This window comes from Stigmatopora argus, chromosome 3 (genome assembly GCF_051989625.1).
Source record: "Stigmatopora argus isolate UIUO_Sarg chromosome 3, RoL_Sarg_1.0, whole genome shotgun sequence".
NCBI lineage: Eukaryota > Metazoa > Chordata > Actinopteri > Syngnathiformes > Syngnathidae > Stigmatopora > Stigmatopora argus.
The window spans coordinates 6,385,168-6,412,457 of NC_135389.1; the positions used below are offsets into that span (position 1 = coordinate 6,385,168).

At 38.2% G+C, this 27,290-nt stretch overlaps 2 protein-coding genes across 5 annotated transcripts in view; both read right to left on the reverse strand.

Annotated features, from left to right (window-relative positions):
* ano10b (anoctamin 10b) overlaps positions 1 to 15,651 on the reverse strand; it is a 23,753-nt gene extending 8,102 nt beyond the window's left edge. Inside the window, exons 1-12 of one of the 4 annotated variants that reach the window (XM_077595908.1) lie at positions 15,444 to 15,651; positions 15,281 to 15,355; positions 12,124 to 12,359; positions 10,320 to 10,493; positions 7,925 to 8,062; positions 7,594 to 7,710; positions 5,621 to 5,737; positions 4,171 to 4,509; positions 3,302 to 3,484; positions 1,295 to 1,350; positions 1,127 to 1,201; positions 851 to 1,015 (exon numbers count right to left, since the gene is read on the reverse strand). In XM_077595908.1, coding sequence (XP_077452034.1) covers positions 851 to 1,015; positions 1,127 to 1,201; positions 1,295 to 1,350; positions 3,302 to 3,484; positions 4,171 to 4,509; positions 5,621 to 5,737; positions 7,594 to 7,710; positions 7,925 to 8,062; positions 10,320 to 10,493; positions 12,124 to 12,352 — 1,593 coding nt within the window. In that variant the 5' untranslated portion in view covers positions 12,353 to 12,359; positions 15,281 to 15,355; positions 15,444 to 15,651. Of the gene's footprint in view, positions 1 to 850; positions 1,016 to 1,126; positions 1,202 to 1,294; positions 1,351 to 3,301; positions 3,485 to 4,170; positions 4,510 to 5,620; positions 5,738 to 7,593; positions 7,711 to 7,924; positions 8,063 to 10,319; positions 10,494 to 12,123; positions 12,360 to 15,280; positions 15,356 to 15,439 lie in introns of all 4 variants that reach the window. The other 3 variants (XM_077595909.1, XM_077595910.1, XM_077595912.1) reach the window with 3 other exon arrangements.
* Positions 15,652 to 17,728: 2,077 nt separating this feature from the next.
* The window catches only part of fa2h (fatty acid 2-hydroxylase), a 31,818-nt gene continuing 22,256 nt past the window's right edge, over positions 17,729 to 27,290 (reverse strand). The window contains exons 2-7 of the mRNA XM_077596919.1: positions 26,879 to 27,004; positions 22,884 to 23,026; positions 21,848 to 21,948; positions 21,551 to 21,723; positions 19,387 to 19,639; positions 17,729 to 18,956 (exon numbers count right to left, since the gene is read on the reverse strand). Coding sequence (XP_077453045.1) covers positions 18,883 to 18,956; positions 19,387 to 19,639; positions 21,551 to 21,723; positions 21,848 to 21,948; positions 22,884 to 23,026; positions 26,879 to 27,004 — 870 coding nt within the window. The 3' untranslated portion in view covers positions 17,729 to 18,882. The remainder of the gene's footprint in view (positions 18,957 to 19,386; positions 19,640 to 21,550; positions 21,724 to 21,847; positions 21,949 to 22,883; positions 23,027 to 26,878; positions 27,005 to 27,290) is intronic.

Consider the following 27,290-nt stretch of genomic DNA (forward strand, 5'->3'; position numbering starts at 1 on the left):
GGCTGACTTCTACACATTCCCAACTAATGCATTTAACCAGTAAAATGGGATTTTTAGTATTTTTCAGACAAAGATATGATAATTTCACTCCATTTAATTAATTCATTTTCCATTCTGCTTATCCTCACAAAGGCTGCGAGGGATGCCAGAGCCTAACCCAGTCAACTATGGGCACCAGGTGGGTCCCATCCAATCGCAGGACACAAGGAGACAACCATTCACGCTCACACACATACATGGGGGTAATTAGAGTGTCCAACCAGACTACTATGCATATTTTTGGGATGTGGGAGTTACCCAGAGTACCCAGAGAAAAACCACACAAGCCCAGATAGAACATCCAAACTCCAAACCTGATGGTCTCAACCTGGGATTAAGCCCTCGATCTCAGAACTGTGCGACGGACGCATAAACCATTTTGTCACCAAGCCTCCCCATTTAATTCAATGTATTCCTTAACTACGTACATATGTGAATAAAGTGACCATAATTAATTACAATTAATTACACATTGTTGTAATACAAGCAAACGCACTTGTTGTACAAGTGCACAAAAAGTACATACAGTAGTATGTGTTTTATTTTTGCAACTTTAGTTTAGGTATACTTCATAATTGCCTGATTGGTGGGGGGAATGGCATCGGTTGTAGACATAGAATCAAAACAGTAACAACTTTTACAGGCAGACAATTGACATTTTAAATGGGAAGGGAAACCTAGGCTTAAACATTGAGGACTGTGTTAGAAGTATGTTTTATTTGACTTTAAATTACTATTGAAATATTAACGGGCATTTAACGAATAATTGAAGTGCAAATCCTAAATATTACTGCTTTAAATTATTACTTACGGGGAACACTGGCAGGGTTATCTGATTCCTGAATTTATCCTCTTCTGGGTCATCTTCAGTCTCAGTCCTGTGGGGAGCACTAATGAAACGGTCCACCAGGAAGGGTATCACCACTTCAGTCACCTGGTTCACCAACTGGCTTATGATCAGCAATGAGGCCAGGCGCTACACATATCCAGGAGTAAGTAATGTGGTCACAAGACTAGTTTGGTGTTGTTTCAGTTTTAGAGTTTGTAATATTTCAAGAGGATCTGTTTTTGTTATTTTGAGGGTTACCTTCCTAAGCAAAGGCACATCGTGCTTGACGAATGCAATGTGGAAGAGCACTGCAAAGTAGTTGAAGAATGTGAACTGAGGATAAAGATTAAAACAAATTAGATAAAAATCAAGTTGTGATCAGCCTGTATGATGTAGTACTCTTCCAAAAGAAAAAGCCAAACTTACCACCAATACTTTTGCTGTTAGGTGGTTCTGGAAGGCAGACTCTTCTCTGTGGTTCTCTGAAATGACACATGATTTAGATACAGTCAGTTCACTAAGTTCAATACGTACATGAACACGCTGCTATATTCCAAGTTCTCTAACTTAGAAATCATGGGGGATTGAAATTTTCATCTTAAGTGTATGGCCACTGTGGGAGAAGTAATCACAAAAGAAAAATCCAGAAATCAGAATGCATGATTTTTTTATTCATTTATTTGTATGATACTTCTGCAAATAAGTATTTGAACACATTTCTATTGGCTAGAATTCGGACCCTGAAAGATCTGTTAGTCCACCGCCAATGCATGTATTTTCCTGAATCAGATGGACCTGTTTGAGGTCATTAGCTGCATAAAGACACCTGTCCACACCATATGAACAGTAAGACTAAAACTTGTAACATGGCCAAGACCAAAGACTGAAAAGGGCAATGGCAAAATGGCCAAGCAGCTTGGTGAAAATTAGGTCCACTGTTGGAGGAATCATCAGAAAATAGAAGAAACTGACCATGATGGTCAATCGCAATCGGAGTGGAGCTCCATGCAAGATATCACCTCGGGTGGTCTTATTGATTCCAAGATGACGAATCAGCCCAGAATTACACGAGAGGACTTGGTCTATGACCTGAAAAGAGCTGGGACCACTGTTTCCAAGGTGACTGTTGGTAAAATACTAAAACATCATTATTTGAAATCATGCATGGCAAAAAAGGTTGCACTGCTTAAACCATGACATGTCAAGGTCTGTCTTAAGTTTGCCAATGACCATTTAAGTGATACAGAGGAGTCATGGGAGAATGTTTTATGGTCAGATGAAACCAAAATAGAACTTTTTGGTCATGATTCCTCTAACTGTTTTTGTAGGAAGAATGACAAGTACCATCCCAAGAGGATTATCCCTCCTGTGAAGTATGAGGGTGGGAGCATCATGCTTTAATGGACAGGATGTCTGCACTGTATTAAGGAGAGATGACCAGGGCCATAATGGGATATTTTGGGGAACAACCTAGTTCCCTCAGTCAGAGCATTAAAGCTGGGTCATGGCTGGGTAGAAGTATAATCAAGGTTCTGGCATGGCCTAGCCAGTCAACAGACCTAAAGCCAATAGAAAATATTTGGACCTCAAACTCTGTGTTTCTCAGCCACAGCCCAGAAACCTGATTGATCTATAGAAGATCTGTGCGGAGGAGTGGGTCAATTCCTCCTGCAGTGTGTGCAAACCTATTGTATAATTACAGGAAACATTTTACCTCTGTAATTGCAAACAAAGGCTACTGCACTAAGTATTAACATTGGTTTTCTAAGGTGTTCAAATATTTATTTGAAGCTCTATCACACAAATAAATCGTTAAAAAAAAATCATAAATGACCTGTGATTTCTGGATTTTTCTTTATAGATTACCTTCCTCACAATGGTGGGCGAGTGGTTAGCACGTCAGCCTCACAGTTCGGAGCCCGAGGATTCAATCCCAGGTAGGTTTTCACCGTGTGGAGTTTGCATGTTCTCCTGCATGGGTTTTCGCCCGGTACTCAGGTTTCCTCCCACAACCCAAAAACATTCTTGAAGGCTAGTTGCCCCGAGGTATGAGTATGAGAGTGAATAATTGTCTCTCCACTCGTTCCCTGCAATTTGCTGGCCATCAATTTAGGGCGTCCGCGCCTGGTGCCTGAAGTCAGCTGGGATAGGCTCCAGCACCACCTGCAACCTTTAAGAGGATAAGCGGTTCAGAAAATGAATGAATCTCCCGCAGTGGACATAGACCTACAATGAATTTTAGACCCCTCCATGTTTTCTAAGTGGCAGAACTTGCAAAATAGCTGACACTGTATGTCAGTGGTGACTTCACGCCAAGTGTAATTCATTTGCAGTGTGGACACAGAAGGCTTTTTTTTTTTTTTTTAGAAATTGTATACTGTACTTGGGTGAAATAATAAATTGTACAAAGACATTGTCATATTGACCACTCACCAAATTCAGTCAATGACTGTGCCACCGTTTTGTAAACTGTAGCCAGCACATTGGTGTAGACAATGTGAAGCACAGAGGGCAAATAGAGCAACGTCTGCGATACCACTGAGTCCCACTCAGAGTGGAGCCACATCACCAGGCTCTCGCCCCAGTAGAAGCCCAGCATACCAAGAACCACCATCCCTGTAGGCAGATGTGTCGACAAATCATCAGGTTTGTACCGAATCCTCACCTCCAAATAAAATCGGATTCATGAACACATTCTGCAACATCATATTTCAATTGATTGCGAGGCTATGCATTGATCAGTGGCTTCAAAAATATAAACTTATTTTAGCCAACACACACTCTCCACCAGGTTTGGCAGACTCTTGCAATGTATAAATTGATAATTACGTTGTGACATGGGTGGCCCGGGGATAAGTGGTTAGCGTGTCGGCCTCACACTGGGGAACCTGGGTTCAAATCCAGGTCGGACCACCTGTGTGGAGTTTGCATGTTCTTCCTGGGCCTGTGTGGGTTTTCTCCGGGTACTCCAGTTTCCCCCCAAATTCCAAAAACATGCATGGTAGGCTGATTGGACACTCTAAATTGCCCCTAGGTATGGGTGTGAGTGTACATGGTTGTCTGTTTGCTTGTGCCCTGCGATTGGCTGGCCACCAATTCTGGCCTCTGGCCCGAAGTCAGCTGGGATAGGCTCCAGCACCCACCCCCGTGACCCTAGTGAGGATAATGCGGTTCAGAAAAGATGAGATGTTGGGACATTATAAGCATTGCGAAATCTACATAGCCACATTTAAATGAAATAATTTGACATATGTTGCTAGCTTGTCACTGTCACTCCACTCAGGGGCCATATATAATCATACCCAGAAACAATATGACCACAGGGATGGAGACCAGCGCCATCCGCAGATCCCTCTGCCATTCAGGAAACAGCGGCTCCATCCGACCAGTGACAGGGTTCACTCCGAGACTACCGTGAAAAGCTGGTCGAGGCTCTGCGAAATGCTCAGTGAGGTGAAGTGTCCCCCAGCGGTAGGATGTGGACGAGCTGCGACGCTTCCACAGCTCCATGAACACAGTGGACCAGAGCATGCTGAACACAGCCTGAATCATGTGACCACTGACGGCGAGTCCAGCATCCTCCTCATGAATCTCAGCCTGGGCGCCAGCCACCGCCTCCACCGCTTCCTTTTGAACCTCACCTGAGAACAAGACAAGAGTTCTCGTCTGGATCCTTCATTCATGAACTTGAACATTCGCATGTTTTATCACCGCCAACAGCATTATTTATTGAGATTAATACAAATTCAGCCTTCGCTGTTTTACTTTGTTTTTAAGTACAGTTAAAATAGTTCTAGTTGATACTGTCAGTATTTTTATTGTGGTAAAATTTTGCAGTGGTCTAAAATTGCATTGTGGCATGGTAAGAATGTTTTCCAATGTTATCTTGAATGTTTGCATCTCTGGCAGTGTAGTTGGAGAGGTTTCGGAAGATGAATGACGATTGAATGGCTATATTGAATTTTGTTAGTTATGCCTTTTCATTTAAAACACAAACGCATTGTAGTACTTTAACTCTTTTCATTCAATGGCACTGAAGGAACCTTGGTTGGAATGAGGACCCTGATCTGTAGTGTCATAATGTGTCAGTCATTTTTTATTTCTATAATAGCAAACAGGAAAACAGGTGTTATTTTTAAAGTATGGATTAATTTGTCTAAGTAGTAGGACTGCATGTATTTACAGTTAATATAAAAAGGTAACTTGGTTATGATCATTTATACACTGATTTCGGTTCAGTTGGTAGCGGAATACGATTTTTAAGAAGCTTTTTTAGGCCTTTAATATTATACTCTTGTCTGTACAACTATGTGTGTTTTAGTGGGCTGCCACTATTTGAACTTTTAGTTCAAAACAAGAATCACACAATATAAAAATGTCCTTACTGTTAGGAATGAAAATGACTTCTACGTTTACTTGCATTACTCTTGCCTTGAAACCTTAGCTTTTACAAGGTGTCGTGTATAATGTCTATGACTGTCATACAAAGATTTAAATTAATGGGCTCTGTTGGATTAATAATTTAAAAAAAAGTAATTCAGAGAGAGAAAGATGTTTTATCCATTTCTTATAATGCCACATTTTATTAGATGTGTAATTTAATTTTAAAGTAACTTGATACCAATTTGATTTACAGCACACAAAAGTAAATATTTTTTAAACTACACTAACACTCTTCAATCGAAAACAAAGGTTAGTATTCCAAACCCAATGAATGTAAAAAAAAAATTAAATGATGTTATACATGCTTACTGGAGAAGTAGAAAATGGAAAGGCCCAGGATAGCCGGTGGAACCAAAGACCAAGTGTAGAAATCAAGGAAACTGAAGTAGAGCCCCACAGTGCTTCCAAAATATGCATTGACTGAATCTGAAAATAAAACAGGGAAGGGAAGTTTTAACATATATAAACAGTGAAAACATACATGAAGCTCCTTTTAATTTGTAGAAAAACCTGTCGAAATTTTATGTCCTAATGCTCTGGGATGGAATTTCGACCTTTACATAAAAAATAATGCCCATTACTAAGTATATTATTACGAGTTGATTACTACTGTAATGATAGTTTATTGTAACTCACTACATAACTGCGGAGTACAGCATACAGTCATACCTCTACTTACGAATGCCTCAAGGTACGGAAGTTTCAGGTTACGAAATTTTAATGTGCAAATGACTCGAGATACGAAAAAGATCCAAGTTACGAAATCCCCCCAAAAGTAAATGCATTTCCTTATCCGTTACAGTGGTACCTCGAGATACGAGCTTAATTCGTTCTGGGACTGAGCTCGCCTGTCCATATTCTCGTAAATCGAACGAATGTTTCCCATAGAAATGAAGTAAAAACAAATTAATTCGTTCCAACCCTCTGAAAAAAACCCCAAAAACAGGATATTGGATTGGAAAAACATTTTTATTGGTTCTAATTCACCATCTATTAAAAAAGTAACAAAAAAGTAGTGGTTTAATAGTACTAAAATGTGTTTAATAGTACTAAAATTATACAGATTTCGAAGGGGAGAGAGAGATACGGACAAAGAGAGGGGGGAGCTTTTTGCACGGCAAAGCCCTCGTAACGTAACAAACAAATTTAAATGAACTTGGATTACGATGCAGACACTCAAAAATAAGTTTAATCGAACCTAATACAAAACTTAATTCTAATTTTATTTGACATTTTGATACCTTTCTTCTCCCGGGTTGGCTCTTTTTGCTCGTATGTCGGGGTGTTCGTATGTCGAGGTACCACTGTATTTGATTTTGAATTCCCCTTATTAAGCGATTAAAAACTACAAATGCAACGTGCCACATATTTTCACACGCACACACACACAGGGCACAAAGTAAAAGTCTAAAATGTACTACAAAGTGGACGACTTTTGGCCCTGGTAGAACGGGCTCATGCCAACATCTGGCGGACAAACACACCTATTACATCTATAACGGCCGCGGAGGGAGACATTTCAGAGACGCAGGGCTCATTTTCATATGCTTTATTTATTTTAAGACATTAATGAATCATTTCCTCATAATTTTCTCTCATTTTTGTGTGTTTCCTCACATCTTTCATACAAAATTGGGACACTTATTTAAAGGGTTTAGTTAGTAGTTGTGTGAGGACCGTGGAAGGAATTAGAGAATTTATATATAAAGTACAGCTCTACTTACGAAATTTTCAAGTTACGAAAAGTCTTGGAACCAATTAATTTCCTAAGTAGAGGTACGACTGCATTCTTCCGACATTTAGCTCCTGTCTCACTGCTTCATTACAGAACCTAAAACTCATTTATTGCTGTCTTATGTTATTTAAATATCAATATTGAAATGGTCAAATATACATCTCTTAGACTTGTTTTTTTTAAATCGAAAAGCAGAATTTTGATATACGTTACGTGTTGATTTGGTTTGGATCCGCTGTTGTGCCCAGTGGATAAACAATTCTATGTTTTGCAATTTTCTGCACAGAACATCCATTTTCTAGAAAAACAATATATAGTACACTCACTGTGATGTTATCGTCAAATGGTTCTTCTTAAAACGAAGGTGTAAATAATGCATGGGAAATGTGGAAGAACACCTATATTGTGGCATTATGATAAGGACTAGGATGCACATGGTTTAATATCTTATCTTTTAGTAAATGTCATACAAAATAATACCAATCACCATTGATGCAGTAGTATGTGTATACACGATAGGATGTGTCAGTCATGTACTTCCACCTACCCAGTGGTTGTGACAGCTGGTTCCCAGAGTACCACGATTTACTGAGCTCTTTCAGTTTTGTCTTATTATGAAGAGGGAATGAATCCACAATTACACCAGCTGAGCTCATCTTCTGCCCTGTAAATATCCGCTCATATTTTAATCAAAACAACACATTGCTGGAGCCTAGGCATTACTACCATGATACATACATCCCTGATTTTTGCATGGTTTTATTTTTAGTGAACATGTTTTTGTTTATTAGAAATTACTTTAATGCATCATGTGTGTATGCAAATGAACATTTTAATGCCAAGGTGATGGGTCTTTACTATCGTTAAGCAACACTCACAGATGTTGTTTCGGTTCTGTAGGGTGTATTTGTCAGCCAGACCAGGTATCCTGACATCTCTTCGTGCACGCAGACTCTCCAGCTCATACTTCACGATGTATTGTCTCTCCGCCAATGTCAGGAAGAGCTCCATGTTGTCTACATGCAAGGATGGAGACAGGCAGTTAGATAACAATATAAAGACAAAATTTACCAGCATAGCATGAGATTTGGCTGTCAGGTTCACATAAAGCAGAAAGCCATGCAGAGGATAAAAAACATAATACTAGACTAAATGCATCATTTTCCGGATCCATCAAAAGTCCACCAATCTTTCAAACGAAAATTCTTGCTTTGGAATCATTTTTCGGTTACACTTTATTTGAATGCTTCTTGTGACGGTGTCAAAAGACTGCTTCTGTTATCTGAATATGACAGTACAGTAATACCTCGACATACAAGTTTCCCGACATACGAGGAATTTGAGATACAAGTAAAATTCCGAGCAAATATTTACCTTGAGATATGAGCCAAATTTTGAGATATGAGCATTTGAGACAGCCAGTTGGCCAGGCCGCGAGGCTGCTTTATGATTTCACCGCACTGTCTCTCTCGCCGTATCTCCCTTGTGCAAAGATCTCTACAAGCACTGGGCGCAGCGTTGCATTTTTTCCAGGTTTTTTTTTTTGCAAGCACAATGGATCCAAAGCAAGCCGGTGCAATGAAGGGTAGTGCGAAGAAAAGGCGTATGATGACAATCGATATTAAGCACGAAATAATCGAAAAACATTAGTGTACGGGTGACCGAGCTGGCTCGTCAATACGTATGGAGAAGCAGGAAGTTCGCTCGGAAGCCGCGGTGGAATACATGAACCTCTTTGCCTTGGTTATTGCACAAGAAGTTTAAATTTAGAGTTACATAAGATTAAAACTTTTTTTAAGTGTGTATCTCCAGGAATCTAAGTTCATTTAAGTTAAATTTAAAGTTTATGTTACTTTACGAGCGCATCTGTCAAGTGACTCTCTCTCTCTCTCTCTCACTCTCTACCCCATTCACGGACTCCCCGTTGTATAAAATAATGCCTCATTTTATTATTAAGCATCATAACCGCATGGTATTTGTTACACTGTTAGTAGATGGTGAGTTACAACCAATAAAAATATGTTTTTCCATTGTCATATCCTGTTTTTTGTGTTTTTTCCAGAAGTTGGGAATGAATTAATTTGTATTTAGTTCCTTTCTATGGGAAACGTTGATTTGAGATACGAGTAAATCGACATACTAGCTCAGTCCCGTAACGCATTAAGCTCTTATCTCAAGGTAGTACTGATATAAGAACCTTTTAAATAAAGTTTTGCCCATTTGGCTTCATACTGATCCCCTTAAAGCAATTATTCGAAACACATTGGTAAAGATACAAATAAGAATTTTAAAGACAACCATCAGTTACCTAAACACAAATTGGAGGGAAAAAACCTCACATACTGTTTAAAGGGATTACATCGGTAAATATTCTTATTATTTATGAAATGCAACGAGAATTGGAATGTGAAAACAATATCTTACTTATTAGAAATGAAACAAGTGAAATGACAGTATCAGCAATCTGTAATACATACACTTTGAACTAATATATACTACTAAGTTTGTCTTGTCTGTTATAAACCCCAAATCAAAGGAAGATGAGATGATGGGTAAAACAAATTAAGAATAGAAAACAACAATTTGCAAATCCTTTTAAACATACAATCCAATTGGATATATGACAAAAATGAAATATTTAATGTTAAAACTAGTGAATTTTTAGGGTTTTTTCCATATATTCTCTATAGCTGGCCCGGGGGACGAGTGGTAAGCGTGTCAGCCTCACAGTCCTGGGGTTAAGGGTTCAATCCCAGGTGGGTCCTCAGTGTGAGGACTTTGTATGTTATCCCTCAGCTAGCATGGGTTTTCTCCAGGTACTCCGGTTTCCTCCCAAATCTCAAAAACATGCATTTTTACTCACGTGCCCACTTCGGACTACGCAGGCATCTTGCCTTTGTTTCATACTCTCCTCCCACCTAACCACACTCCCTTGACCTGCGCAAACAGAAACCCGGGTGCAGCCTTAAACCCAGCACCACCCTAACCTACACCCCTGGTCTGTGCTTATGTGAGAAAAATGATGACCATCAAATCTTGTGTGCCAAAGAGGAAAAGGACCATGCAAAAAGCCAGCATTTGTGAGGGTATGCGACGGTGTTGCAATATTGTAATAATAATAATAATAATAATAACAACAATATAACAATAATAATAACAACAATATAACAATAATAATAACAATAACAACAACAATAATAATAATGATATATCACATGGGTAACTTGCCCATCTATTGTTATTTATCATCATTTCATGACTCCACTTGAGTACCTGAGTGTCTAAAGTTGTCTCTGTTGTCATATGAGAACGCCTCCATTTCGCCATTGTTATATGTCTTACAAAGCCCCAATTCCTGGGTTGCTTGTAACAATGTGCATCGAGGGGCCGAGACCATGATGATGTCACCAGTTACATCCTCACCTGGATGGGCCAGTAATGCTGCACCTAGGTGAATTGAAAAGAGTTAGTCACACTCCCTTTTCGAGCAAGAAGCTTAAATGAAATAGAGCAAAAACATTAGCATATTTGTAGCAAAGAGTTACATGAGCTCCTCTCTGGGGCGAAAAAAAAGTTATTCCCACACATAAAAAGCAATACTATTACACCATTCAAAAATTAAGAGTGATTTTAGCAATGACTAAATACAGATGTTGACATACTATAGTTCCTTTTCTGCATACAAGAACTAGATTGACTTTTAATTGGATTTATCTTTACATTTATTGATTTCAATTACCTCACCACTTTATCGTACAGTAATCCCTCGATTATCTATATCGCATATTTTTTTCTGGAGGACTTTTTTTTGTGAATTACATTTTTTTGTAAGTTTATAAAAATGTAAAAATCCACGCTGAAATTTGTAAGTGGCAATCACTCCCCTGTCCTCCACTTGCTAGTAGAACTCAGCACTGAAGTAAAAATATAAATAAATTAATTTTTCAAAGTTCAGAAAAATGTGAAAATACACGGTGAAACTCACAAGCTTCCGGAAGTCAATCCCCTGTCCTTCACTTGCTACTAGAACTCAGCACTGAAGTAAAAACATAAATATATTTTTTAAAGTTCATAAAAATGTGAAAATACACGCTGAAACTCGCAAGCAGAAGCTATTCCCCCATCCTCCCCTTGCTGCTAGAACTCAGCACTGAAGTAAAAAAAAACAATTTTTTTTCAAGTTCAGAAAAATGTGAAAATCCAGGCTGTAATGCGCAAGCAGATACCACTCCCCTGTCCTCCGCTTGCTACTAGGAATCAGCACTGAAGTAAAAAAAAAAAAAAAAAAAATTAAGTTCATAAAAATGTGAAAATACACGCTGAAACTTGCAAGCGGAAGCTACTCCCCCAATCTCCGCTTGCTCTAGAACTCAGCATTGAAGTAAAAAAAAATGTATATATATATATACATTTTTTTTATATATATATATTTTTTTTTTATATATATATATTTTTTTTATATATATATATTTTTTAAATTTAAAGTTCATAAAAATGTGAAAATCCACTCTGAAAATCGCAAGCAGAAACCACTCGCCTATCCTTAGCTTGCTACTAGGACTCTGTGCAGAATTTTGGTTTTTCGTTTGTCCCGGCCATGTCTGTTGAAAAGGCTGTTATCCACATGTTAGCATGTGGGCCCCACAGCTCTGGGGTCCTGGGATCAAATCCAGGTCCTTGGGCCTGCGCGAATTTTCTCCGGGTACTCCGGTTTCCTCCCACAAAGACATGCATGGTAGGCTGATTAGACACTCTAAATTGCCCCCGAGTATGGTTGCGAGTGTGAATGGTTGTCCGTCTGCTTGTGCCCTGCGATCGGCTGCCCACCAATTCAGGGTGTCCCCCAGAGTCAGCTGGGATAGGCTCCAAAACCCCCCACGAGCCTAATAAGGATAAAGGGGTTCAAAAAATGAATGAATGAATGTTAGTCCCATTTCAGAGGAAAAGTTGGACCCTAGGGTCAAAACGGTAAAGAACCTCTGGTTTAGATATGCGATCGAACCAAGGTACGGGATCTACTGTCCTCCACGTTCCCTCCATTACACAGAAAACTTCAACTGAAAGGTTTGCGTCTCACCTCCATCTTTCTGGGGAGCGCCAATTAATCTGATGAGCCATCTTTTGGTTTCAGGTCGGACCTTCTCACCAAGTTTTACTAGGACCAGAGGTTCAATCTGGTCAGACACACAGCAAGGACAGGTGACTTTTGTCCATCCCGGCCCCGTCGTCGCAGTTCCGGGAGTCGTGTCAATTGGTGGCTTCTCTGGGTGATTATCGAAGCCCTCATCGGATCCTCCCTTACTCATGATGGCACTGAGAGGAAAAATGTTTGTGTAAAATAGCAACAACAACAACAAAAATGTTTATCTCCTTTTTTTTTTTTTTTAAAGAACTATAGTGACTCGAAAAAGGTTTGCAGACCACTGCATACTTGAATGCGAGACCAATGGGAGCATAAGGAAACATACAAATGTTTGAGGAACTTCGGTATGTTAAGACTTTATCATCTTACTGTAGTTTTTCTATGACCTAATTTTCAAGATTGAAAAATAGCCATGTTTTCATGTTTTTTTTATTTCTCATTTATTAATTTTTAATGCATTCATGATTGAGAACTCAGCTTGAGCAAAAAATAACTAATTTTAATTTGGATGATTCTGGTTTCAATTCCATCTTATTCAGCCTGTTGTTCTGCATTTTATTTTTATTTTAAATTGCCTTTCAAGATGACATATATGCTTTTGGTGTTGGATTTTGTCAAATAAATTTCCCCCCAAAATGTGACTTCTACTCCAGTGCGAGTTAGATACGTTTTTTCCTTCTTAATTATGCATTTTTTTGGCTGGTCCAACTTATACTCAGGTGTGACTTATAGTCCAGAAATACGATAATAACCCGTCATTTTGGAGGAATTTTTCAGGAAAGTAACACTTCCGTTTGTTAAATTTCATATATTTACAAAAAACATATATTTTGTTTGTTAAAAAAATGACTTAAGTAGTTATTTTAAGGTCACATTAGGTTAATGCTAACATGTTATTTGAATTTGAGCAACTAACTATTTGAGTTCCAGTTTAACTTGTTAGCTACTTCAATATTGGACTTTTTTGTTATACTTGTATCGTCTGGTATTTTAATTTTCATTTGTTCATTCATCTTCCGTTATGCTTATCCTCACAAGGGTTGCGTGGGTGCTGGAGCCTATCCCAGCTAATAATGGGCAATAGGCGGGGGACACCCTGAATTGGTTGCCAGACAATCCCAGCGCATAAGAAGACAAAAAACCAAACATGCTCACACAAACCAGAGCACCCAGAGAAAGCCCACAGTCACAGGAGGAACATGCAAACAGAACACAGAAAGGCCGGAGCCTGGGATTGAACCCTTGATCTCAGAACTGTGAGCCGTGCTAACCACCCGCCACATCACTGGTAGTTTAATTGAACAAAGTAAATGACCTTTTTACTTTTAAAACAATCGTTTCACTTTGTTTTAGTTAAATGGTGTTGAACATCTGTGTGTAAATTTAATTTTTTAATCTATGGTCAACTCTTGAATGAAAATGCTGTTTCAGAAACTTTTTAAAAAAAATGTCATTTCAATTTCTGTCACTTTTCTATTAGTTTTTTCATGACTGTACTAACCATGGGATTGTGCAAATATGTAACTGTCTTGATTTTTATAGTCCTGTGACCAACCAATGAATGTCTATTGTTGTACATTTGTCCTCATGATTCAGCAAAATTGAAGAATTTATAGGATCATTTAGAATCACTCTGCAAAAATTATTCATTTATTAATTTTCCGAACTTTTTTCCTCACAAGGGTCGCAGGGGTGCTGGAGCCTAACCCAGCTAACAGTGGGCACCAGACAGGGGACACCCTGAATCAGTAGCCAGCCAATCGCAGGGCAAAAGGAGACGGACAACCATTCACGCTCACACTCGCACCTAGGGGCAATTTAGAGTCTTAAACCAGCCTACCATGCATGTTTTTGGGATGTAGTGTAAACCAGAGTACCCAGAGAAACCCCACACAAGCCCAGGGAGAACATGCAAACTCTACACAGGAAAGTCCAGACCTGGGATCAAATCCTCAACCCCAGAACTGTGAGGCCGACATGCTAAAAACTCGGCCACCTCTTAACATTAACATTTTCAAACAAGTAAAACCTCATTCCTCCAGTGAGTTACAGCAAAATCTGTTATTTTAATTCAGATCATATGTTGCTCATGAAAAAATTACAATCTCAAGTAAAATGACCCATGGCCTCAACTTTTGCTCCGATGGTTGAAATAACTCCCTAACTTCCTCCCAGTCTTAAAGACAGAAAGTTTTTAAATTTGGCCTGACTTTATAGGTTATTTTGGGGTGTTGTGATTAGCATTGATGTAAAACTACTAAAAAACTTGAGAATTGTAGTTTAATTTACAATAGGTAATAACTACCAATATTTTCCTCTAAGGATTGTCCTGATGGAGAAGATTACACCCTACACTGGTAACAGCCAATTGAAAAGCAATCTTGAACAAATGTGACTTCTATAAGTCTCTAACAAGCAAGTTTTGGAAATGTATGAGAAAACCAGCATAGGCAGGAAAAGCCAATGCAAGTGTGTAGAACAGTATAAATATCATTTACATCAGCCGATTTACATTAAAATGAATGCAAGACAAAGCATCAATTGACCAATGCATGCATTATAGAGAATACGTACTGATGAATATAAACATTAGGATCAAAATTGCCATAATTTTAAGATGTTATTGGATTCGAAAACTATATAATCATGCTATTGTTTGCAGTTCCACCTCTACCGTTTATGACATAATGATAAGCTTCTGTACTTCTAAGAAACAGCAAATATTCACCCGAGCTCTCAGTGTGATGCAGTTCAGAAGTATTACACTGCCATAATGATAAGAAATACAAATATTTGGATTAAATCTATAACTATCTGTTTATACAGGATTTTTATGCTCTTCTGATGCGTGTATACAATTACCTAATATTGTTTCCTCAGTGTATTACATGATCATAACACAACTTGAAGAGTTTATTGTGAAGTCGATTGTGCAGCACTATGAAGGAAGCTGTTTGGCTAGACACGGTGGTACTGCAATGAGAGACTGAGTGGAAAAAGCCAATCCGAGCAGGTTACGGTAGCAATGAATTCAGCCTGATTCGGAGGAAGGGAAAAGTGACAAAGAGGGATGAATTAGGAAATACAACACCTTGGAGGGGCTGGATGACGAGTGTCTGGTCTCCAGTTCTTCAAAAGGCCTCAGCAGGCCCACCACCACATCCCCCTGTTGCAAAACATGAAGAAAGCTTCATGTAATCAGCTTTGTGGATTACACAGCAGTAATAACACAATATGACTGTGCACTCACTCACTCAGTACGCAGAATTCTAGCAGCTTTCTGGCTATGTGTGAGTGAGTGCATGTATGGTAGGAATTCAGAGGAACTTCCCCTGAATGCAGGGTGTGGAGGCTTGTTTGAGTTCTAGCCAGGCCCCTCCCTCAGGCAGGCCTGCTCACCACTACTGCGACTGTTGTTAAATCCCTGGGTCCTACTGCTCTACCGTCTTGAGTCTGATTGGGTAGCATCACACTGTCAATCTGTCTCTTTCCCTCTCCTCACTATCTTTCAATTTGGGGGGCAAACTGCTCCTCAAAACTTTGACTGCTACATTCTGTTAAATAATAAAACGTAGAGTAGGCTCAAATGTTCATCAAAGTCATTTACATAGAAAAATAATACAAATATTCATAAGTTTTAAAAAAGAAGAATTGTAATATTATAAGAAAAACACCACTCCTTCCACAAAAGTAGTGTAGGCTCAAATGTTCATCAAAAGTGAGACAGGTTAAGATTCTAAAGTTGTAAAATTTCAAGTTGTCTTTTTTTAAATACGTCTAAGATTTACATAGAAAAATAATAAAATAAGGTTAAAAAAAGGATAACTGTAATTTTAAGAAAAACACCACTCCTTCCACATAAGTTGAGTAGGCTCAAATGTTCATCAAAGGTGAGACACAGATGATTGTAAAGTTGTAAAATTCATTTTTTTAACACTAACATCCAAGATTTACATAGGAAAAATAATAAAATTATTCCCAAGGTTAAAAAAATAAGAATTGTAATATATAAGAAAAACACCACTCATTCCACATTGAAGAGAAAAATGTTAATTAATTACAACTAAAAAATAATATTTCCCATGAAAAACATTTGAAGGTCATAAGGATATACCGTATTTTCTGGAATCGAAGTCACAATTTTTTCATTGTTTTATCGGGTATGCAATTTATTATTACATATTATTATATTTTCATATATCTATTTTGTCAGTTCCCTATTTTACTATTAATTTAACGTATATTGTTTGTTTTGGATTTCTGATAGATTAAAGAACTGAAGCGGTACAGAAAATGAGAAGAGATCTAAATATGCATGAATTAAAGATACTTTGTTCCTTACATCAGACCTTTGATAGAATAATAGAATATACGTACAGTAGATGGATGGCGGCACGCTGAGCACGTCAGCCTCACGGTCCTGGGGTCGAGGGTTGAATCCCAGGTCAGTCCTCACTGTGTGGAGTTTGCACGTTCTCCACATGCCTGCGTGGGTTTTCTCCAGGTAGTCCAGTTTCCTCCCACATAGCAAAACATGCAGGATGATAAACTGGTTGAGCATTCTAAATTGCCCCTAGGTATGAGTGGGAGTGTGAATGGTTGTACACCTCCTAGTGCCTCCGATTGTCTGGCCACCAATTCAGAGTGTACCCAGCCTGGTGTCATGTTTAAAATTGGCTGCATCAAAGTTGAACTCAGGATGCAGGAAAAAAAGGTGGCTAAATTGCTGGTGCAAAACTCAGGCTTTTTAATCGCAGCTGGCTACGAGAGGCGGTGAAAACACACGCACACATACACACTCCACCAAAATTCCAACAAAACGTGAACACCTGGTTGGCCAAAGTTAGCTGGGATGGGCTCCAGCACCCTCTGCGATGCTTGTGAATGAATGAATGAACAATTAATATATCAATAGAAAATAGTAACTTCTCAAGTGTAGATATTTACAAATACATTTGAATGTGTAACAAATGTGTGACAATATGAATGTTTAGCATAATTTTCTAAATATTTAGGCTACTATTCTGCCAAAATCAACCTGACCAGATATTCTCATGTTGATTAAATAAAGATGTATAGGTACTTTATTGCCACAGGTGGGCATCGCATTAGCATAGCATCCATCAGTACACTCATCATCATCATCACTGTTCAAAATGGTTTACAGAGTAATATTTGTGATGGAAATTCATATCAATGGTTTCTTCTTGCATTGGATATTAGTAATATAACATTTTTAGTACAGTACTGATTTGTCATATGGAGAAATGATGTTACAAAATAGACATTATCAACCTTGCGTGACACACTCATTATTACAGATATTTATTGATGCAGTGAAAAGGTTTTGTATTACAAAAGTTATTAACCAACAATAATTGATTTTTTTTTTATCTTTAAAAGCAAAGATGGTATGAACATGAGGTTCAAGCCTAAGTTATTTTCCATTTTATGCATACACTACATATATGTGAGTCATTCTTTGAACCAATGGACTTTCTTGAAGGATCCTTTCAAAAAATAAGAAATGGAGAAAAAAAACTGATTACGTTTCAATGGATTGTTCTGCGGTGGTTATCAGTGGTGACCAAAAGAGACGTATGAGGCTCCGCCAGCTATCAAGACTTCCTGTTACCCAGTGAGATGGCTCCTCCTGGGAGCTGTGAAGTCATGTAGTCGCTGAATGCAGTTTGTTGACAAAAGACCAAATTCAAAATCTAAAAAAAAAGACTAAAAACCCCAAACCCCCACAGCAGGAAGCCTGACAAGCTGACCTCATTCCCTCACATCACTCTTGCTCTGGCACGAACGTTGACATCATCAATTGAGTTCTAAAAATTTTGGACAACTGCCTTTCTTTGCGATGATGTGAAGCTGGAGCTATTGAAAGATCTGCTGTACAGAGAATCTTACAAAAACATCAATTTTTCTTACATTAAAATAGCATTAGTATCAGTAAAATAACAAAGTAAGTGGAGGGGCTTGAATAAACTTACAAAAATACAGTGCATCTCCATTTATGTTTCCAAAAGGGAGCGCCGACATTAGCAATATACTTTGTACTTAAGTAAAGAATCTTACATGTAGCCAATCGTATGGACAAACCTTCTTCCAGTAACTCAAAATTGGGAGAACCCCAGGTAACATCTACTTTTGTTTCTCTTCACCCTGCCTTTCACTGCCTGGATTTCACATTCACAAACTTTCTGACACTTCCTAACTCCTCTTTCTTGCTCTGGGGCAGCCAAAGCATCATTTTATGGGGCAGATTAGAAGTAAATGTGAGTGAGTCTTGTTGTTGTGCTTATTTATAATTTGTATATCACAGTCTGCTTCCGCATTAGATGTGTCAGAGTAAACGTGTGTTTGAATTGTTTTTCAATGACCTCCTAGATGCCTCTAACAGTGTTCTACACAAGTTAAAATCAGGTCATCTGACAGGGGAGGTCATTGTGGTTAAAGGCACAGCAATGGCGTGAGATTTGGTTGTACAACAGCTAGGGAAAGCATACACCAAAAGACATGGAAATAGAAAGAATGGCAGCAGTGAGGATGCAGGCTGAAATAATGTGGATATATTAGTTGCATAGGTAATAGATCTAAAAATCCATCTTGGCTGAACTGTGGGTCAGATTTTTTTTGCAGACATGACAGGAGGGCGCTTGATCAGTACTTTGGGTCAGTAGAAGACCCTCAAGATTCAAATTTCTCATCAGGAATGACCGTGTTAAAAGGGTGGTCCCAAAATGCTGTGCTGATTCCAAAACCTAGAAACAGACAATTGGATTAGAAAAGTGGTTCTCAAACTTCTCATAGCAAGTATCACCCAAAAAAATTCTCACTTAACTCCCTAAATGCTACGATCATGCTTAAATCAAAATTGTTCTAAAAAATGTTCTAAATGTCACTGAAAATGTTAATACTTAAATTTAAGACAGTAATTGTAGCGTATATGAAAGTAGAGCAAATGAAAAAAAAATTCAAATGATTCGACATAAATGTATTACCCGTGAAAATTGAACTAGTAATTTTAAAGATGACATATTGTTGCATTGAACTTAAAAGTAGTCAACTCTAACCAGACAGTAATTTTGGGCAGTGTCGCTAGAGGGAGCCCGCAGTCCATATTTTAGGCAATTGGAGAATGAGTAAAAGCGAAAGCAGAAGCCAGTGATTGTCAAGGTTTGTGACTCTCACCTGCTCTCTGGTGCTCAAAGTGGTGTTTTACGTGGTAGGCTTTCAAGCTGTACATGTAGGATCCTTTTTTCGGTGCCCCATAGTGAAGGTAATAGTGGATCATATCGTACACCACATAGCCGCACAGCCCTCCGACGAACATGGACATGCTGACCATTTCCGGCAGCAGACTATTGAGGATGGCATAGAAAGTCCCGACCACAAAAGAGGCCAACCCGGGTGGGAAGACAAGCCGGGAGCCGTCGAATGGAGACTAGAGAGACAGATAGTACATGATTAAAGATGTAGATTACTACTACATCCTCCCCTACACTAGCCACTTTGATGTTGTCACTCACTACATCCATGTATCTTCTCCTAGGTAGACCTCTAAGCCCTGATCCCTGGCAGTTCCAATATCATCATTCTTCTGCCATTATAGTCCCCATCTTTCCTCTGGACTTTTCCAAACCATCAAAGTCTGGTAAACCTGATACAGTGGTACCTCGACCAACAATCAGCTCTACCTACGAGATGCTTGAGATACGATGAAAATTTCGATCGAATAATTCGCCCTAGATACGATCAAAATTTTGAGATGCGACCAAGCCAGGTGGCCATGGCACTGTCTTGCCGCATCTCTTTCGTGTGTAAAATATATCTACGAGCACGGGGCGGAGCTTTGCATTTCCCCCCGGGTTTTTTCCCCACGTTGGTCAATGCATACTACATTTACATATAAAGTAAACAACAATGGATCGGCAGAGTTTTGCAAAGAAAAGGCGATCGTTGACAATCAACATTAGGCGCGAAATAATTGAAAATATGAGAGTGGTGTACATGTCACCGAGCTTGCTCGGCAATACGAGAGGAATACGTCAACCATATCCACCATCCTTAAGCAGAAGGATGCAATTAAGGAGAAGAGGCCTTCCAAAGGACTAACTATAATTTCCCGCCGGCGCAGTGACATTCATGATGAGATGGAGAGGCTTCTTTTATTGTGGATAAAAGATAGTTCCAATTCGAAAGCCGCGGTGAAATTTATCAAGACATTTGCCTTGATTATCACCCAGGAAGGTTACAACGACGTGGCAAGAGTTTTCGGATTTTGTAGAAAAGAGGCACCCTGACAAGCTGGCAAGTGGTCGCGCGTTATCGTATTGTGATGACATTTGTGCGTGTTATTTTTGAAATATTTTTAAGGGAAGGCAAAAACAAACAACTCTTGATGCGTTCGTTTTGAAGACTCCGGCTGAACGTGCGGGTGGAGTCAACCCGTTACAAAGGTAAAAAAGATTAAAACTAAATTAGAATTCAGTTTTGTGTAAAGTTACATTAAACATTTGTTTGAGTGTTTGTATATACTAATCCAAGTTAATTTAAATTTGTTTGTTCTGTTATGAGTGCGTTATCGTGGAAAAAGACTCCCTCCTTCTCTTTCTGTCCCTCTCTGTAACCTCTGCGAAATCCGCCCAATTTTAGTTATATTAAACACATTTCAGTACTATTAAACCACACGTTATTTATTACTTTGTCAATATATGGCGAATTAGAACAAATAAAAATGTTTTTACAATCAAATATCCTGTTTTTGGTGTTTTTTTCAGAGGGTTGGAATGAATTAATTTGTTTTTAGTTCATTTCAATGGGAAACGTTCGCTCGAGTTACGAGAAGCTCGACATACGAACTCAGTCCCGGAACGGATTAAGATCGTATGTCGAGGTACCACTGTACTTTCATTCAGCTGTTCCTACCCGCCTGCACACGGTTCTTCACCTCTGTTCCATATTTTCAATAAGCTCGCACTGTTGACTCTGTGTACCTGAAGTCCTTTAGTTTCTTTCAATTTACTCCTTGTAACTTCATTACTCTTGTATTCTATTTTACTCTTTCTCACCTTTATTTATCTCTTTTCTAGAGAAGACCTCCACTTCTCTAAGTTCTCCTCTACCTGCTCCCCGATCTCACCAATAAAATATAATGAATAGAAATATTCCCATCAAAATGTCCATGTCTACGTTGAAATAATTCTTCTAATTTATTGTCCCATTTGTTCCCTACACACCAGTACGTAGTAATTCATAAATCGTATTGTGAGATTGTGATCCTTGGCGAAATATTATGATATCGCAAATTTATGCCCAGATTTCAAAGAGTTTTGATGCTTTAGTTTGTTTATACCTTGTGATGCTGTCCATGGAGAAGAAAGTGTAGCGTGATGAGGTAGTAGTTATGAGCTGGCGGTTTCATGTGAAAGACAAAGCGATGGATGCAGTACTCGATGAAGGACCACAAGAACCAGCCCATCATGAAGAACAGTGGGAAACTGTACTTATGGAGCATGAAAGAGAAATCTATGGAAACACACAAACACACCAAAAAAAAAAGAATGGAGGAGGGCAGTATGAAATAGGATATTATGCTAATATTTGTTTGTGGCATTTGTGAATGGTGAATGCACTGCTGTAAATTAATTACCTGAGGTGATCGCTATTCTAGTGGTGCCCCTTGCCAGGGTGCTGTAGCAAGACCAACTAAAATAAAACACAAGAGGAAGCCACACCACTGGCACCCAATACCTGTGATCAGAAAGAAAGTGCCATGATACGTTAAAAGTTGTCACTGCGCGTCACAAAAAGCAACACGATTGAGTTCTGAATGTTAACATTCTCAATCACATTATAGGGGGAATGAGGATCCGGAGACACCCTGAGCAAGGTCAGTTTAAAGATTAGATTCTTTAATGGTGAGGGAAACAATCGAGCCTTTTAAGGGTCATTTCACAAATAAAAGAAATTATGTCTCACTTTTCAAATTTGAACTAATCTGCATACGAAATAATAAAACATGCAGTTTCTGTGTCCGATATCCTGGAAATGTATTAAGGAGGGGGGGAAAGCAATTTTTTGTTCAACTTTTCACAATGTACTAGTAGTAGCTCATAAATTATGTAAATTAAATTCAAGGTGAAATTCTGAGCCTAGTATTTTAGCTGTAAAATTACAATGAAACCAAAAATTATGTAAATGTACTCCATATCACCAGTTATAGTAATGGAGAATATTATCATTTGGCTGGTTGCCAAGGGGAATGAGGATTTGATAATTGCATTTACAGTATAATATAAAACCTTTAAATTGATAATATCAAAAGTATCATTAACCCTGACACTTTTTTTGTCATTTTGTCATTGAGTTTAAGTTTGATTTATGTAGTAAAGGGACAATACATATTAATGAACATGTTCATGTTAATGACATTAACATGAACATTCATTCATTTTCTGAACTGCTTTATCCCTAATGGGGTCACGGTTGGATGCCACTGTCCACTGAGCTAATTAACCCTTCATCTGTGTAGTGTTAATGAATATGAATATATTTTTCCACAAGATTTGAAGAATAAATGTCCCCCAATTGTGGAATGACCTTAATCCACCTGTGGAGTTAAACACTAATTTAGCTCCTGTTTATCCATCCAGCAGTTAAGAATTCTTATTATAAAAGAATCTCACCAGGAGGTTTTGGTGCCTGCCTCAAGCAAAGGGTTCCCAAACAGTCGGATAGGCTTGTCGACTGGCTGATGAACCCATGCATCGTATTTTTCTCCTAAATGGCCCACCTGCCACGCCAGGGGCTTCCTCCAGTCCACCAAATCCTGACGGGAACAAAGACAAGAGGGAATTATTTCATTTTGCCCACCAGCAGGTAGAACCAAAATATTAGCAGAGGGTTCCTCCTGTGTTTGTGATGTGACAAGAGGGCGTTGAAACTGGTTTTGACTTGCCCCTGGCAACTAACAATTTTATTCAGATTTGTTATTCAGCCAATTGTTACATGCGGAGACGTCAGATAATTCAGCAAAATTTAATCGCTCTTCTGCAACGCCGACTGTTGTTTCATTTTAGCGTATTGAGTAACAGGTGGACACACTCCCACTACTGAAGACTGATTGGGAAAGGGCTGGAACGAATTAATTTGTTTTCCATTCATTTCAATGGAAAACGTCCGCTCGAGTTACGAGAATCTCGTCATACGAGCTCAGTTCCGGAACGGATTAAGTTCGTATCTCGAGGTACCACTGTAGTAGTAATAGGGGCGTGTTATACAACCACTTGATGGAGCTGTAGTAGTAGTAATAGGAGATTGTGTTATACATCCACTAGATCAGTGGTTCCCAAACTGGGAGAGAATTCAAGGGGGGCGTGAAGTCATCTGCTAATTTTTTTTTAAATAGATTATAAGAATAATAAAATCAAAGAACAAATATCTGCCATTAAATACATGCAAAATATGATTATAGCAGTCACTCCAACGGTCCAACCCGTTTTCTATTAACAGAGATCTGTTTTCCTGAACAATGCTAAGAAATAAATGCAATAAAATAAAATAAGTTCACATGAGCAAAAGAGGAAGTGGGGGGGGGGGGGGGCGGATCTACTGGAAGCAAGAAGGGGGGCGTCAGGTAAGATAGTTTGGGAACCACTGCACTAGATGAAGCTGTAGTAGTATTATTAGGGGGCACGTTATTTATCCACTAGATGGAGTTGTAGTAGTAGTAGTAGTAGTATTAGTAGTAGTGGTCAGGGGCTGTGTTATACATCAACTAGATGGAGCTGTGCTAAAGACAATTTTCTACAATGATTAACCAATATCGATCCATATACAAGGCGCACTGATGGCTTTTGAGAAAATTCACGTCTTTTAGTTTGGCCTCATAGTGCGGAAAATACAAAATATAAAAATTTTAAAATCCAAATCCATGGATAAAAACGTCACAATAATAGATCAACCTGCATATCTCAGAATAAAAGTAAGGTAGTTTAAGCTAGTGCCAAATATGCATGTTTAATAACCTGACAAACTGGTTTTCTTTACGTCACGCAGGAAATGTGAGTGGTTTACAAGAGTTGAACGGCTGCTTTTGTAAGAGTGGAGGTAGGATGTTTATTATTAGGCTTTTGGAAGGTTAGTAGTCAATTAACTCACTCACGTGCTAAATGAGCATGAAGCGGGAATGTTGTATAAAAAGAATTTGGCTGTCAATGAAATAACGTTGCAACATCTAACAAAACCATCTGAAAAGCTGCACATTTTCAAAGAATTTCCTTTAAAAATAGTCTTTTCTATATTTCAATTCAGTGCTTTATTTAGGAAAGAAAGGAAATACTTTTAATATGAAGCATTGCCCATTGTCCCACAGTATGACTATATGTACTCCCAACTATTTCAGATACCACTAGTAAATATTTATCCTGAAATGAACAGAAATGCCCGCCCTATGTTTTTGTTCAGTAGAACAAAGATAACTTTGGTGGTTCTCATGTCTAATATTGACAATATCACAAGACAAAATCAAAAAGCCAGGTTTGAAGAGTATAAAGTATAAAGTCTGCATGAAATAAAAAGCTAATTTTATTTTAAAAAGACACCGCCAACTATTAATTTGATAATTGTTGATGAAACAATGATACAAAATAAGAGGGTCATAATTTGCTTGTTATATATATTTTTTAAATGTATAGTATTTTCCGGACTATAAATCGCACTTGTTTCGTAGTTTGGTTGGGCCTGCGACTAATAAAGTGCATCTTTTATATGTTTTTTTTGTCTCTCACCACTGACAGCCTGTTTTTTAAGCTAGAGTTATCTCGAAAAACAGTTACGTTAATAGATGCCTGTTTTGCCCTTTTCTTCTGTATTTTATTATTGTTACTTTAACTTACGTTTGTTCTTGGATTCTGATTAAAGTTGCCCTTCCCAAAATCTGGCTTATCTTTTCTTTCTTCCACTTCATTGTGTAATCTTTGGCAGGTTCGACTTAATTTAATTTGGAAAATATGGTATATATTTTATTGGATGTGCCCCTGTTCATGTATACTGCACCAGGAGGTATTGCAACAAAAAAAACCTTGATAAAGGGATTAAGTCCGTAAATATTGGTCATCCCGGATAATGTAAGAGTCAAATTGGTTACATAAAACTAATCATTTAGTTTCAGTGATTTAGCAGGTACAATATCAGGGATAAACTTAAGTTTAAGAATATCATCTGCGTTAGCTACATGGATAGACTGCCAAAAGAAGAACGTAGCCTTGGAAATCATCCTTTAATATACCGTATTGCCCCGAATATAAGATGTATTTTGCATTGCAATAAGACTGAAAAATTGGGGGTCGTCTTATTTTCGGGGTATAGACATCATACTCATTCACAACGCTAGATGGCGCTATATATCTTCAAAGCGAATGCTGAACTTAACTCCCTAGGCCAGAGCAAAAATAAAGATAAAAAGAGCAGCAGCATAAAGAAGAAAAATAAAAAAATAGCGGTAAGAAAGAAAAATAAGAGGAAAATAAGAGAAGAGATAAATGGAGAAACTGACTGTGGATGACATTTGCGTTAGTGACCAGCTATTACTTGTGGAAGTGAATGTAAGCTTACTATTTGCTTAGAATATTAAAGCACAAATTGTCCATCACTGCCTTGAGAGTCCCACAATATAAAACCCACCTTTGTCTTTTTTGTGCCTTCAATAATTCCACATATAAGTTGCTGCGGAGTTTAAATCACAACTTTGGCCAAACTATGATAAACTTGTAAAGTCCAAAATATACAACACTTGATATTTTGGTTTGTTAACGTGCCTTAAGATTATTCCTTTTTTTCATTCACCTTCCGTAACACGGATCCTAGCCAATAAGTTGTAAGGCACAGAGAGTGAGACAGGTGACCATTTGCACACACAATCATACTGCCACCAGTGGGAATCGAGCCTACGTCTGCCCGCACCCTACACCAGGAGTGTCCAAACTAGTTCCCAAAGGGCCACAGTGGGTGCGGCTTTTCATTCCAACCCATCAATAGGACACCTTTTCACCAATCTGGGGTCCTACAAGTGCAATCAGTGGATTGCAGTCAGGTGCTTCTTGTTTTCTGCAGAAATCTCATTGGTCAAAGTGTCTGTGCTGGATCAGTTGGAAAAAAAACACCCCTGCCCTACACCATCAGGTGGTCTGTTCCTTTTTTATGTCAAGTAATATTTGTCTTGGCTTAATGAATGTTGGGAAACACTGAGGTAAAGAGAAACATTCTCACAAACTCCAAAGAGTACAAAAGGGAAAAAGACAGGGTGAGTGACCTGATGACCATTTACCCGTTGTCAACTTAAGCACATTCAATCACTAGCCACTTACTTTATACAACTTCATTCAATCCACTGCCTTTCATTCTTTCAGTTGGACGTTGTAGTTAGTTTATGTTTCAACAGAAGATTATGACTACGTTTCTGTCTAATTATTATAAAAGCTTTCCATAGGGTCAAGTCTATATATATATATATATATATATATATATATATATATATATATATATATATATATATATATATATATATATATATATATATATATATATATATAGTATATATATATGTATATATATATACATATACATATATTCCATATAATATAAATAATAAATAATCATAAACAAAAAGTAGTTTTCATACATTTTCAAGGTCCACAGAGCTGCAGAGATTGTATGGAGCCTTTTGGTGGTCAAATTTCTCTGTTGCTACACCATTTTCTGTCTTTTCTTTTGTCTGTTCACTGGTGTTCCTCCTTTCTCTCAGATTCTGAAAAAAATAAAGACAAATAGCCGAGAATGATTAACAAAAAGAAAAAAGAAATTCATATGTCAAATGCAGCCAAAAATACATCTTCTGCATCGAGTGATGGCAAAGAGTATGGTCAAAGGACGCAGTGACAATTCATATTCTCATCTGTGAATTATGATGCCGGTGAATACTGTCCACCAATCCTGTTTTCACTCTTCACTCTCTTGTATTATGTACAGTAATCCCTCGAATATCGCGGATAATGTAGACCAGACATGGCCGCAATAATCGAAAAAGCGCAAAC